The sequence below is a fragment of the Oryctolagus cuniculus genome, chromosome 17, assembly GCF_964237555.1.
Source record: "Oryctolagus cuniculus chromosome 17, mOryCun1.1, whole genome shotgun sequence".
Lineage (NCBI taxonomy): Eukaryota > Metazoa > Chordata > Mammalia > Lagomorpha > Leporidae > Oryctolagus > Oryctolagus cuniculus.
The window spans coordinates 2,855,811-2,868,475 of record NC_091448.1 but is presented as its reverse complement, the minus strand read 5'-3'; the positions used below and the strand labels follow the sequence as shown (position 1 = coordinate 2,868,475).

At 59.8% G+C, this 12,665-nt stretch overlaps 1 protein-coding gene across 3 annotated transcripts in view; it reads right to left on the bottom strand.

Annotated features, from left to right (window-relative positions):
* USP36 (ubiquitin specific peptidase 36) overlaps positions 1-12,665 on the bottom strand; it is a 37,763-nt gene that overhangs the window by 5,374 nt on the left and 19,724 nt on the right. For 2 of the 3 annotated variants that reach the window (XM_070060220.1, XM_070060221.1), the window contains exons 10-16: positions 10,724-10,864; positions 10,154-10,254; positions 9,126-9,261; positions 5,403-5,498; positions 4,323-4,988; positions 3,670-3,800; positions 820-1,371 (exon numbers count right to left, since the gene is read on the bottom strand). In XM_070060220.1, the coding sequence (XP_069916321.1) occupies positions 820-1,371; positions 3,670-3,800; positions 4,323-4,988; positions 5,403-5,498; positions 9,126-9,261; positions 10,154-10,254; positions 10,724-10,864 (1,823 nt within the window). The remainder of the gene's footprint in view (positions 1-819; positions 1,372-3,669; positions 3,801-4,322; positions 4,989-5,402; positions 5,499-9,125; positions 9,262-10,153; positions 10,255-10,723; positions 10,865-12,665) is intronic. The other variant, XM_070060223.1, reaches the window with a different exon arrangement.

Below are 12,665 nucleotides of genomic sequence, written 5' to 3'. Positions count from 1 at the left end.
CAGGCACCCCACAAGACACCCCAGCAATTTCAGCTAGCATGGACCTTTATTTTACTAATTTCGTTGACTTATTTGCAACAGGCAAGAGAGAAGACAGGGACAGTGACACAGCTCCTATTAGCTGGTCCACTCCCCAAATGCCTGTAACGGCCAGGGCTGGGCCAGGCTGAAGCCGGGAACAGACAACTCCTTCCATGTCTCCAAATGGGCAGCAGAAACCCAAGTACTTGAGCCATCCCCACTGCCTCCCAGGGTCTGCACTAGCAGGAAGCTGGAGTCAGAAGCCAGAGCTGACATCACACCCAGCTACTCGGACACGGGATTTGGGTGTCTTAACCAGGCCATATGTCCGTCTCCGGCACGGGCCTCTAACCGTGGAAAACACCACCCCAAACATGACCCAGAGGACGAGGTGGGGATGCTGTTCAACCCACAGCCGACGCTCGCCAGGGCTGGAGAAGTGGTCAGGACTCACGGGGGCCTGTGGTCCACAGCCACAGGGTGAAGGCCCGGGGATGTCAGAGCCAGAAACCACCTGGCCACACCCCCACTGCTAACACAGGCAAATCCCACAAAGCGCTGGGAGGCCACGTGACCTGGCCAGGCCCCGGGCCCGTATCCTTGGAGCAGCCTGTACACGAGTGCTGCCCACCGTACTGTCTCTCCAGGGCACAGTCCACCCGCATCCGTCACGGAGCCATGTCGCACACACTCCCGTTTTACAAGTCCAGCTTAGACCACTACATTCCCTGGCCATGCCACACAGGAAGGGGGTGTCTGGCTTTGAGGGGTACAGGTGTGACTCACCCCTGCACTTACCTATGCTGTCCTGGGCCCAGGGGGAGGCTGCCTTCCCTGCCGGGCCCCTCTGCTCCCTTCCTCCTCCTCTTCCTGCTGTGCTGGCCACTCAGGACATGTCCTACTTGCTGGCCAGTCGCCCGGGGCTGTGCGGCGGCTTCCCCCAGGGGGCTGGCCGGCCGCTCTGCTGCGCACTCCTGGGCCTGCACCAGCGCTGCCGCCTCCTCCTGCAGGTGCTTCCTCTTCCGCCTCCTCTTCTTCCTGCGCGGTGCTGCGGCTGCCACCCCGAGGTGCCACGCCACGGGTGCCTCCGAGCCCAGCCCCGGCGGCTCTCCCGAGCACGTCCTTTTCCTCTTTTTGGAAGAGCTCTGGGGGGCTCTTCTGGCCTGGAGCAGCGGGGACGAAGGGGACACAAGGCCCCCGCTGGCCTGAGGCGGGGTGGCTGAGGTGGAGGGGCGGTTCTGTGGCTCTGGTGTCCCTGGGGGTTGGGGGCTGGTGCTTGATGGTGACGCGGAGTGGGGGCTGATGGGAGGCTTTGGGCGGCTGGACGGCGGGGCAGCAGGCGACACAGCCCTGGAGGGAGAGCCAGGCAATGGGGAGGGCCGTTCGAGACCCCCACACGTTTCCCCTGCCCACCCCACCCGCCTTTCTGCCCAGAAGTTTGAATAGGGTTCTTTCCTGCAGTGCTCAGACCCTCACGCCCGAAACACAGACTAAGAAGAAAATTAGAAGACCACAGCTGTTCTGTGTCCTGTGTCTTGTGACCCAGCAGTGTAAAGTGTTATTGTCAACTCTGAGGTTTTTAATGTCCAAACAAACGTGGCCAGGGAAAGCTTCACCAACGAGCTGTGTCAGGTGCATTCTCCACGGGGGCTCAGGTTCAGGAGTGAGCCCCAGAGGACAGACAAGTTCACCAACGAGCTGTGTCAGGTGCATTCTCCACTGGGGTTCAGGTTCAGGAAGTGAGCCCCAGACACGGGGGTTCAGGTTCAGGAAGTGAGCCCCAGACACGGGGGTTCAGGTTCAGGAGTGAGCCCCAGAGGACAGACAAGTTCACCAACGAGCTGTGTCAGGTGCATTCTCCACTGGGGTTCAGGTTCAGGAAGTGAGCCCCAGACACGGGGGTTCAGGTTCAGGAAGTGAGCCCCAGACACGGGGGTTCAGGTTCAGGAAGTGAGCCCCAGACACTGGGGTTCAGGTTCAGGAGTGAGCCCCAGAGGACAGACAAGTTCACCAACGAGCTGTGTCAGGTGCATTCTCCACTGGGGTTCAGGTTCAGGAAGTGAGCCCCAGAGGACAGACAAGTTCAAGCCCCTGCAATTTACCCTCTTGAATGTTGAGTGCCAGGAAAATCACACAGCACAATGTGTGAGGGCGAGGCTGTCCGATCCACCTTCTGCGAGCTCCGTGCCTCGGGAGACGTTAACAACCCACTCTGAACCAACCAGGATGCCCTCATCTGCCACTGGGGGGCAAGGAGCCCACCCCCAGGGGGCTCCTGAACTCAGCAGGACCACCACTGTCGTTGTCACCAAGCCACGACTGTAACACCATGCCAACTGCACTACACTGCCATGTCACTCTCTCCTGGATTTTCTTTGTTAAAGGGTCACGTGACAAAGAAGCAAAGAAAAAATACCCAATCCATGCCTCAAACATTTAAGGGCCTACCGTGCACAAAAACACGCTTGGGACAGAGGTGTGCACGCAAGTATGGGGAAGGCAGAGGCTGTGTGGGCACCGACGGGGTCACCCTCATGGTGTGCAGGGTGAGGCTGCGTCACAGAACGGCAGTGAGAGTGCACAGCACACACCAGCGCTGAGGAAACAGCCTCCCGTGGCTCCTCCGCCCTCCCCAGCTGCCCCACGCCGGTCACATCCCCGTCAGTGACCAGAGAAGACGTCCCAGGTCAGTGATCGCACTGATCTGCAGGCACGCCCACCGGGGGCCAGCTCCCTGTGCAGAAGGAGCTGACCTCGGGGAGGCATGTCTGCTGGCGGCTCGGGGGAGCCCTGGAGGCGGCTCTTGGAAGTGACACCCCGAACAAGGTCTCCCTGCTCTAGAAGCCGGCGTGAAGCTGACAGCAGGAGCCCAAACAGGGTGCTCCGTGGGGCTGGATGGACACACCCACCGCAGACTGGAGCCCAGGGCCGTGCTGGGGACACACCACCACCTGGCTCCTCAAGGGGCTGCCGTACCTGCACCACTCAGGGCCGCCCCAGACCTCCCAGCCTCGCTTCTCCTGGGGCCACTGTCGAGGGCTGAGGCACCCCGTCATGCTCAGGTGTAGCAGACACAGGAAAAACAGACAATTTAAAGTCAGACTGCAGAGGCCGGCGCCGCGGCTCACTAGGCTAATCCTCCGCTTGCAGCGCCGGCACACCGGGTTCTAGTCCTGGTCGAGGCGCCGGATTCTGTCCCGGTTGCCCCTCTTCCAGGCCAGCTCTCTGCTGTGGCCCGGGAGTGCAGTGGAGGATGGCCCAGGTGCTTGGGCCCTGCACCCCATGGGAGACCAGGAAAAGCACCTGGCTCCTGGCTTTGGAACGGTGCAGCGCACCGGCCGTAGCGGCCATTTGGGGAGTGAACCAACGGAAGGAAGACCTTTCTCTCTTTCTGTTTCACTAACTCTGCATGTTAAAAAAAAAAAAAAAAAAAGGTCAGACTGCAGAGACAAACAGCCTCTGTGCAACTGAGGCTCCTTCAGCAGACAGGAAAAGGGAGCAGAGAGGGGCTGGCGACGCCCCCTCCACGCCTCTCCAGGGGCGCGGCCTGGCTTATCCGGGCGGCCGGCCTTCGTCTAGCTCTTCCTCAGGCAAGCGCACGTGACCACAGGCAGGAAGAGCTGCAGCGGGCCCGTGGCCCAGGCTTACCTGGGTTTACTGACGGGCCAGGTGGAGGCCGCGGCGGGGTGAGTGGCTGTCATGGGGTAGGTGAGGTCGGAGAATGGTGAGGGCGGAGGTGAACGGAGGTCACTGCTGCTCGCCCTCCGCAGGGAGCTGGCCTGCAGTTATCGACATAAATAGAAACTTGGTGGTCTAAAAGAGGATTCCGTGAGTGAAGAGGGGAAACAAAAACAAACAAAAGAAAGAGCCCAGAGAGAGGGATGAGGAGACAGGAGGAGAAAAGGGGTGGGGGGAGATGGTAGAAGAAGAATCAGAAGTGTTTTTGGTTAGAAAAAAAAGGAAAAAAGGAAGGAAATTTAAACAAAAACCTCACATGACAATTGCACCACTGTGTTGCTGTCTGGCAAAGCCTCCAACCCTCCAGACCCGGCCCTGCCCCCTCCTGCTCAGCACCACGCCCACGCCCAGGCCCCCAGGCCCCCAGGGAGCCTCAGGACCGTAATGGGGCTCCCTCACAGACACACTGCTTTGCCCCCGACAGCCTTTTACAGCCTGTAAACCAGGAGGCCTGGAAAGCACCCTGCTCCCTGGAATGGAGACCCAGGCCCCTCCACACCCATCCCACCGCCGGCACCACAATCAAACCCACTCTCCAGAGGGGCCGAGACCCCAACACCCACCTTCTTGGCAGACAGGGCGGGCTTTTTGGCTGGCGGAGGAGACGTGGCGCTCGCAGGCTCGGAGGTGACGCTGCCCAGCACCGGGGACTTGAGCCTCGCCACCTTGGGGTCCGCCCCGCCTGGCGGCACTTTGGAGTGACCAGCGGCTGGGCAGTGTGTTTCCTGAGACTCACAGAAACGGGCAGCTCCGCCCCTGGGGGTCTGGGGCGCCTTGGTGGAGTCGCTCTCGGCAGAATGCTCGGGGCTGGAGCTGCTGAGGTTGGCGTGCCCGTCGCCCCTCTTCGGCCCATGCCCGTTGGCAGTGGCTTCAGCCGGGAGCTTAGGTGAGGTAGAGAGGGCAGCGCTCCCGTCGTCCCAGGAGCCCTGCCTGCGGCCCCCGGGGGCCCCGCACTTGCTGCTGGGGCCAGGTGAGCCCTGAGGAGTTCTGAGGGAGGGGCGGAGGGGCTGCGGGGGGCTTGGCGTCTTCACCTTCTTTGCGGGCTCAGGGAGGACGCGGGGCACGTGTGTGGGAGTCTGGGAGAGTCGGGGGGGAGGGGCCCCCGGGGGCAGCTTTGGGGGACCGTGTCCGTTCTGCATCTTCAGGCCCAGCACGGAGCCAATCCTGGAGACGGGCACCCCCAGCTCCTCAGTGGCCGGCAGCTTCTTCACCGGCACAGAGTCCTGTCGCTTAAAGAGAGCAGAGCAGAAAGCCAATCAGGGCCTGCAGGCCACGGCGGCCACAGGCCCTCTCCCAGGCCCGGCGAGCTGCAGCAGCAGGCGTGGCCTCTGACCAGCGTCCTGCGGCTGGTACGGGGGTAAGGACGCGGTGTGTCTCTAGGGACCAGTGTCACAGTGAGAGCAGTGCGTGAGGAACACCAGACATCTACCTGAGCGCCACCACCCAAGCGTGACAGCGTGTTAACAGGAGTGGCCTCAGCCTGCGGTCACGGCCCACTTCGCCCTGACGCTGCCAGCGGGAGCCTCTCGTGGGGAGCCCCGGAGGCGCCCACTCCTGCCGCGGGGGTCCCTGTGAGCTACGCTGTCTGCAGCACCAGGCGCTGCGTCGTCCTGCACGACGGAAACAGCTTGGGCGGCGCTTACCCCTGCAGCGGAGCGGAGCGGCACAGGGGCAGGGCTAAAAGCAGCTGTCGGGTGCATACAACTCCAGCTGTTTCGGCAGGAAGCCCCGCTAACTTCCTGGAAATGTAAGCAGTGGGCTGCAATCATCCCGCCCAGCTCTGAAGCCTAAGGGTGTCTCTACCGCACTCCTAACAGCAACGTGCGCCTCCTTTAGCTCGGCTGTTACCCCTCTCACACGCACATCCACTGTTCACGCCCTGGAGCGACTGCCGCCATCTGAACGAGTTCTGTTATAATTGCTGCAAATGATTCTAAAGTTTTATTATTTCTTTTTTTACTTGTAAGTCTGTGGGGAAAATTTTAAATTTTAGTTTAGCCAATTTTAATATTTGTCTTTTTTTCACAGAACAGTCTTTATTAGTTATATATCTTTAGATTTTTTATTTATTTATTTGAGAGGTAGAGTTACAGATGGTGAGAGGGAGAGACAGAGAGAGGTCTTCCGTCCGCTGGTTCACTCCTCAAATGGCCCCAACAGCCGGAGCCGCGCTGATCCGAAGCCAGGAGCCAGGAGCTTCTTCCAGATCTCCCATGTGGGTGCAGGGGCCCAAGCACTTGGGCCATCCTCTACTGCTTTCCCAGGCCACAGCAGAGAGCTGGATGGGAAGAGGGGCAGGCGGGTCTAGAACTGGCGCCTATATGGGATGCTGGTGCTGCAGGTGGAGGATTAACCCACTGTGCCACAGCGCCGGCCCCTTTATGTTATATTTAAAAACTATTTGTGGCCTGGTGCTGTGGCATAGACCCCTCACTCTCTCTGTTTGCTTCTGCTTCTACCACTCTTTCCAAAAAATAAATAAATCTTTTAAAAAGTAGCATTTGTGTACGTAGAGGTGGCGCAGGGTGTGGGGGCCGGTGGGATGTGGCCTCGCCGACCCCGCCTGTCTGATTCTGGCTGCTCAGCTGCTCTGCACAACCCCACAGCGCGTGCCTGTGCCCTCCACACGGGGACTGCACAGCCAGGCGAGCACGTGGTGAGCAGCCAAGGAGGCTCCGGGCAGTTCTCGCTGCTCCAGCCCTGCTCACAGCAGCCATCCTGGAGGCACAGGGAGGCTGGGACCCAACGGCCCCTCGTGGCTCTGCCGTTTGGTCAGCTTCTGCACGTGGGCCGGCACTCCAGCGTGCTGTGCCTGGCAGCCGGGTGCGTGCTGGCTGAGCAGCTCGGCTCACTGCTTCTGTGGAAGCCAACCCTGCATGTTCTCAGGTGACCACTGGCGTAATTCCGTCCATTTCCCAGGAACACGCAGCCCTGGGCGTGGTGAGGCCAGCTCGCGGCCCCGGGCAGTGCCTCTCGGCACGTGACTGAGCTGAGTCACAGGCAGCAGCAGGTCACAGCTCCTACTTCCTGCTGTGACGTCAGCATATTGCCACAGCCTGCGACGCCAGTGTGGGAAGGTGACTGGGGACACTGGCCCCTGCCATCCTGCCCATCCTGTGAGGGTCTACGACAGTACAAACGCACCCTGTGGTCTGAACCAGGGAGAGGCACCGCCTCAAGTGTCCACTCTGGAGCCGGCCTTGGCCCAGCAGCTCCCAGGGGCTCACACGCTCGTCCTGGAGGATTCCAGCGATTTCCGCAAGACACCTCAGGCTCTCTGCAGCCTGCCCTTCGGTGCAGTGACCCGGGTCACACGGAGTTTCTCATCCAACCTGCCGCTTCCACAGGCACAGCAGGCCCGGGCCACGCCCACCTGGGCCAACTGGCAGCAGTGAAGCCGGAGGGGAGTGTCCCACCAGCCTGGCTGGGGCATCCAGGTCCAGCGTAACCGCAGAGCCCAAGGGCCCGAGTGTGTTTTTCTCTGTCTTCTTTCTCGACTTAAAGCTTACAAAGTCTTCCTCGCAGCAGTTTCAGAAGAATCCACTTCTACCCACGTGGGAGATTCGAAGAAGCCCCTGACTTCAGCCTGGCCCAGCCCCAGCCACTGTAGCCATTTGCGGAGTGAACCAGCGGACGAGGAACTCACTCTCCCCCTGTCTGTTCCTCTCCGTGACTCTGCTTTCAAATAATCGCAAAAAAAAAAAAAAAAAAAAAAACACCACTCCTGTGTCTCCCGAGTCCCTCCTCTCCGCGGTGTGCTCCGGCTCGTTCATGGGCTCCGCTCTCCTGAAGGCCACAGCGTCGCACTGCGCAGCGGCCTTCATCTGCAGACCCTGCCCACGTTCGCGCTGCTCACCCAGCGCCACCGAAAGCAGTGACTCCCAGCACAGCACAGGGCGTCTGGAAGGTCGTGCCGGTGTCGGGACGGTCATGGCAGGCCTGCCGGTGTGACCAGCTCCACCTCTGCCCCTCACCCCGGATCACCATCTCTGCACTAGGATCATGTACAGTGATTGCCACCTCAGTGCTTCTCATTGCAGCTCTGTCTGCCTGGACGTTGGGTGGGAAGACAGACTGACACACTGACCAACCCCTGCAGCCAGCGGAAGCCCTGACCCCCGGCAGGATCCGCCCTGCAGCTGGGGGGGGGGGGGAATCACCCACCACACAGGTAGCGTGGAGAGCAGCTCTGCCTGAGCGCTTGCCAGGGAAGCCTCGAGTGTGTGCGCGGACGCACACACACGTTCTCCAGTTCTGCACCATCTAAGTACACCATGACATTGTGCTGTGACATCCTTTACCTCTAAGTGTCCATGTTCTGTAAGAACACGGGGTGGGCGCTGTGGCGTAGCAGGTACAGCCTCCGCCTGTGGTGCCGGCATCCCATAGCGGTGCCGACATCCCATACGGGCGCCGGTTAAGCTCCCGGCTGCTCCACTTCCCATCCAGCTCCCTGCTAATGCGCCTGGGAAAGCAGGAGAAGATGACCCAAGTCCTTGAGCCCCTGCACCATGTGGGAGGCCCGGAATAAACTCCTGGCTCCTGGCTTCAGCCTGGCCCTGCCCCAGCCACTGCTGCCAACTGGGGAGTGAACCAGCAGACAGAAGATCTCTGCTTCTCTCTATATCTTTGCCTTTCAAATAAATAAATAAATTATTTTTTAAAAAATCACAGACATTTCCTACAGAAACCTCAATACAGGGCCAGCGCTGTGGCTCACTTGGCTAATCTTCCATCTGCAGCACTGGCACCCTGGGTTCTAGTCCCAGTCGGGGCGCCGGTTCTGTCCCGGTTGCTCCTCTTCCAGGCCAGCTCTCTGCTGTGGCCTGGGAGTGCAGTGGAGGATGGCCCAGGTGCTTGGGCCCTGCACCCCATGGGAGACCAGGAGAAGCACCTGGTTCCTGGCTTCGGATCGGTGCGGTGCACCGGCCACATCGGCCATTTGGGGGTGAACCAATGGAAGGAAGACCTTTCTCTCTGTCTCTCTCTCTACTGTCTAACTCTGCCTGTCAAAAAACAAAAAACAAAAAACAAAACAAAACAAACAACAAAAAAAAACAACACCTCAATACATTCACCAAAATCTGGACAACACTGGGACAAGTTACTCCCACTTTCGGGTTCAACGCGAAGCTGTTTTCCGCAGGAGCGGAAAGCAAAGCGGTCTCAGCTCCCGGCAGCACGGCCGGCCGGGCCAGCTCTTCTCACGACTGCGCCTTCACCCTCTACCGCAGCTTAGGAAACAGCAGCTCTACCGGGACGGAAGACCGCCCGCCAAACCCTTCCAGCAGGGAGCCCCATGGGCCCGAGGGGCTTGGCAGGACGTCGGCCACGCTGAGCGGCGCTGGCCGCCTTCCCCAGGTTACCTTTCCGGGCAGCGGGGAGGCCACAGTACTGTGGCTAAAGTTCTTTCTGGAAGGATCTGGGGTCACACTTGGGCGGCCAGGAAAGGAGGCTGCTCTGGAGATGGGGCCCTGGGGACTCTTCTTGGAGCCGGGAATTCTGCCAGAGGAAGAAACAAAGGCGGTGAGGGAGACGGTCACCGCAGCAGGAAGGGGGCGCGTGAGGAGCAGTCGTCAGAGCCAAGGCTGCAGCTGCGCTTTCCAAACAGGCAGGCAAAGGGAGAAAGGCGGCTGCGGGCGGCGGGAGGGCCGCCGGCCGGTCACCCCCATGCCCCACGGCCGGTCACCCCCACGCCCCACGGCCGGTCACCCCCACGCCCCACGGCCACGCGCTGCTCACTGAGGGCAGAGCACAGGGCACGTTGTCCAGAGCCCTTGCTGGACCAGACGCCCAAGTGCCCAGCAAGGAGGCCCCTCGAGGCCCCGGGCACCACGACCTGCGACCCCAGGTGGCCGAATGCCCCTTCCAGGGCAGCTGCTGCGGCTCCAACGCCATCCCTCCCTGCCCACAAGGACGCTGCCCCACGGAGGACAAGCACCGGAGGCTGCCACACAGAGGTGACACCGCTAACCTGGGACAGTACTCTGAGGGTCCAACGTGGCCCCGACCAGGGGCAGAGGAATCCTGCCCGGACCTAAGCCACGCTCGGGCTTTTCCTCAACAACCAGGTGGGCCTGCCCATCACACACACGGGGCTGGGGTCAGCGAGGGTGGGCCTGCCCATCACACACACGGGGGCTGGGGTCAGCGAGGGTGGGCCTGCCCATCACACACACGGGGGCTGGGGTCAGCGAGGGTGGGCCTGCCCATCACACACACGGGGGCTGGGGTCAGCGAGGGTGGGCCTGCCCATCACACACATGGGACTGGGGTCAGCGAGGGTGGGCCTGCCCATCACACACACGGGGGCTGGGGTCAGCGAGGGTGGCACCGCCCCAGCACTGCCCTCCTAAGACACGCCCACCCATCAGCACAGGACAGAGCCGCTCACCGCAAGTAGAAGAGCACGTAGGCCTGCTGGTTCAGGACCACCTTGACGTTGCTGGAGTGGACCAGGGAGTCGTTCATCTGGTACCACTGTCCATTGCTTGCCTGGGCAGCACAGGGTGGGGCAGGAAACAAACAGTCAACAAACACTGCACAGTCCTCCCTTCGTAAAGGGCAACTTCAGACCTGCTGTTGGTCACTGCTACGGGTGCTACGGCGCACGCTGTCTGTGTAAGCCTAGGTGTGACGTCAAAGCCAAGCGTCGGGCCCAGCCCCCAGCCAGGCCCACTGGGCGGAACTGGCCCTTCTTGAGGACACAGAGGTGGGCCCAGCGACACAGCAGCTCCCACCAACGCTCGGCCTGCACCGAGCTTCCCCCAGGACTGAGAAGCCCCGCAGGTAGCCCGTCTGGCCTCTCCCAAAACCACTACAGGTGCCTGCAGAATGGCCCTGCAAAGACATCTGTTCACCCCACCACGAAGCAACAGTAAGGACCTGAACACAACCACGAGGGCAGACGCTCTGCAGGGCCCGAGCTGGCCTGGCGGGGGCGCTGTGGGCACGCGGCACTCACCTTCACGTAGCAGTAATAGTGCCCGGCGTGGCAGCTGTAGCCTGAGTGTACCAGGACGGCATAGAGCCCGTAGGTGACAGGCTCGCCACTGCTCTGGGACATGTAGGGACGGATATTCAGGAATTCCGGATAGCCAACATCCTGTCCAAAAAGAAGGAAAGGCAAATGAACCCGGCCTGTGGAAGTGAGGGTTAATTTGCCTGCTCCGCCCCCAGCCCAGTGCCGCTGGTCTCTTAACAGCAGTGGCGGGGGAGGGGAGGTCTGCAGGCTGCAACGGGCAGGGCCCCCTGGTCAGTGGTTACAAAGCACGAAGCCGCGGAGGGCGTCTCGTCCAGTAGACTGATAGGAGACCAGTCCACCCTCGCCCTGCCCTGTGTCTGCACGGGTTCTCTCCGGCCCTGCCTCAGCGGTGAGCCAGAAGAGCCCCTGAGCCCACGCCCGGCCCGCTGCCCACCCAAGGAAGGGTGGGGACAGAGCTGGGCGCCTGGGCTTCAGGCAGGGCTGATCAGCACAGCCACAGTGAGCTGAATTCATGTTTCTTTGTTTGTTTGTTTGAAAGGCACAGTTACAGATATAAAGAGAGGTCTCCCATCCACTGGTTCACGCCCCAAATGGCCACAACAGCCAGGGCTGGGCCAGGCTGGAGCCGGCAGACAGCAGCTCCATCCGGGTCCCCCACGCGGGTGATCACCCACTGCTTTCCTAGCACATTCGCAGGGAGCTGGATTGGAAGCAGAGCAGCCGGCACTCTGATAGGAGATGTCAGCGTTGCCAGCAGTGGCTTAACCAACTTTGCCACTCCATCAACCTCTGTGAGCTAAATTTTCAATAGACAGAGGTCATGCCAGAATTTATTTATTGTAGAAACTGACAATTTTTTATAAGAAAATACTTTTAAAAATTATCTTTGGGACCGGTGCTGTGGCGAGGCAGGTGAAGTAATGCTGGCATCCCATATGGGCACCCGTTTCAGTCCCGGCTGCTCCACTTCCCATCCAGCTCTCTGTTGTGGCCTGGGAAAGCAGTAGAGGATGGCCCAAGGCCTTGGGTCCCTGTACCCACGTGGGAGACTGGGAAGAAGCTCCTGGCTCCTGGCTTTGGATCGGCACGGCTGTTGCGGCCAGCTGGGGAGTGAACCAGCAGGTGACCAGCGGATGGAAGAACTGACTCTCTCTCTGCCTCTCTGTAACTCTTCCTCTCAAATAATCTTTTTAAAAAATTATCTTTTAATGATGAGATTTAACTCCATTTCTACCTATACACATAAATCCATTTTGAACTGCAGTATAATTTACAGTGAAAAGCAGATTTCAGGTATAAGCTCAATGAATTCTAACAAGACTATACTGACTGGGGCCGGCGCTGTGGCGTGGCGGGTAAAGCTGCCACCTACAGTGCCGGCATCCCCTATGGGCGCCGGTTCGAGTCCCGCTGCTGCACTTCCAATCCAGCTCTCTGCTGTGGCCTGGGAAAGCAGTGGAAGATGGCCCAAGTCCTTGGGCCCCTGCACAAGTGTAGCAGATCTGGAAGAAGCTCCTGGCTTCGGAGCGGCACAGTCTGACCGCTGCAGCCATCTGGGGAGTGAACCAGCGGATGGAAGACCTCTCTCTCTCTAACTCTGCCTCTGCCTCTCTGTAACTCTGCCTTTCAAATCAATAAATAAATCTTAAAAAAAAAAAAAAAAAAAAAAAAAAAAAAGAGTATACTGACTGCTAGAATCCTTACTCCAACCAAGACCTAGAATCCAGCCTAGAAAACCCCCCTGGGTCCCAGCCACAGTCCCCATCTCAAAAACACGCCGTTCTCATTTCTGTCACTACTGACCAGCTTTGTCTGCTTTTGAACTTCATATAGCTAGAATCACAACACGTATTCTTTTTTGTGTCTGGCTTTTTTAGACCAAAATGATGGCTGTGAGATTTACCTAGGTACTCTGTCCTTC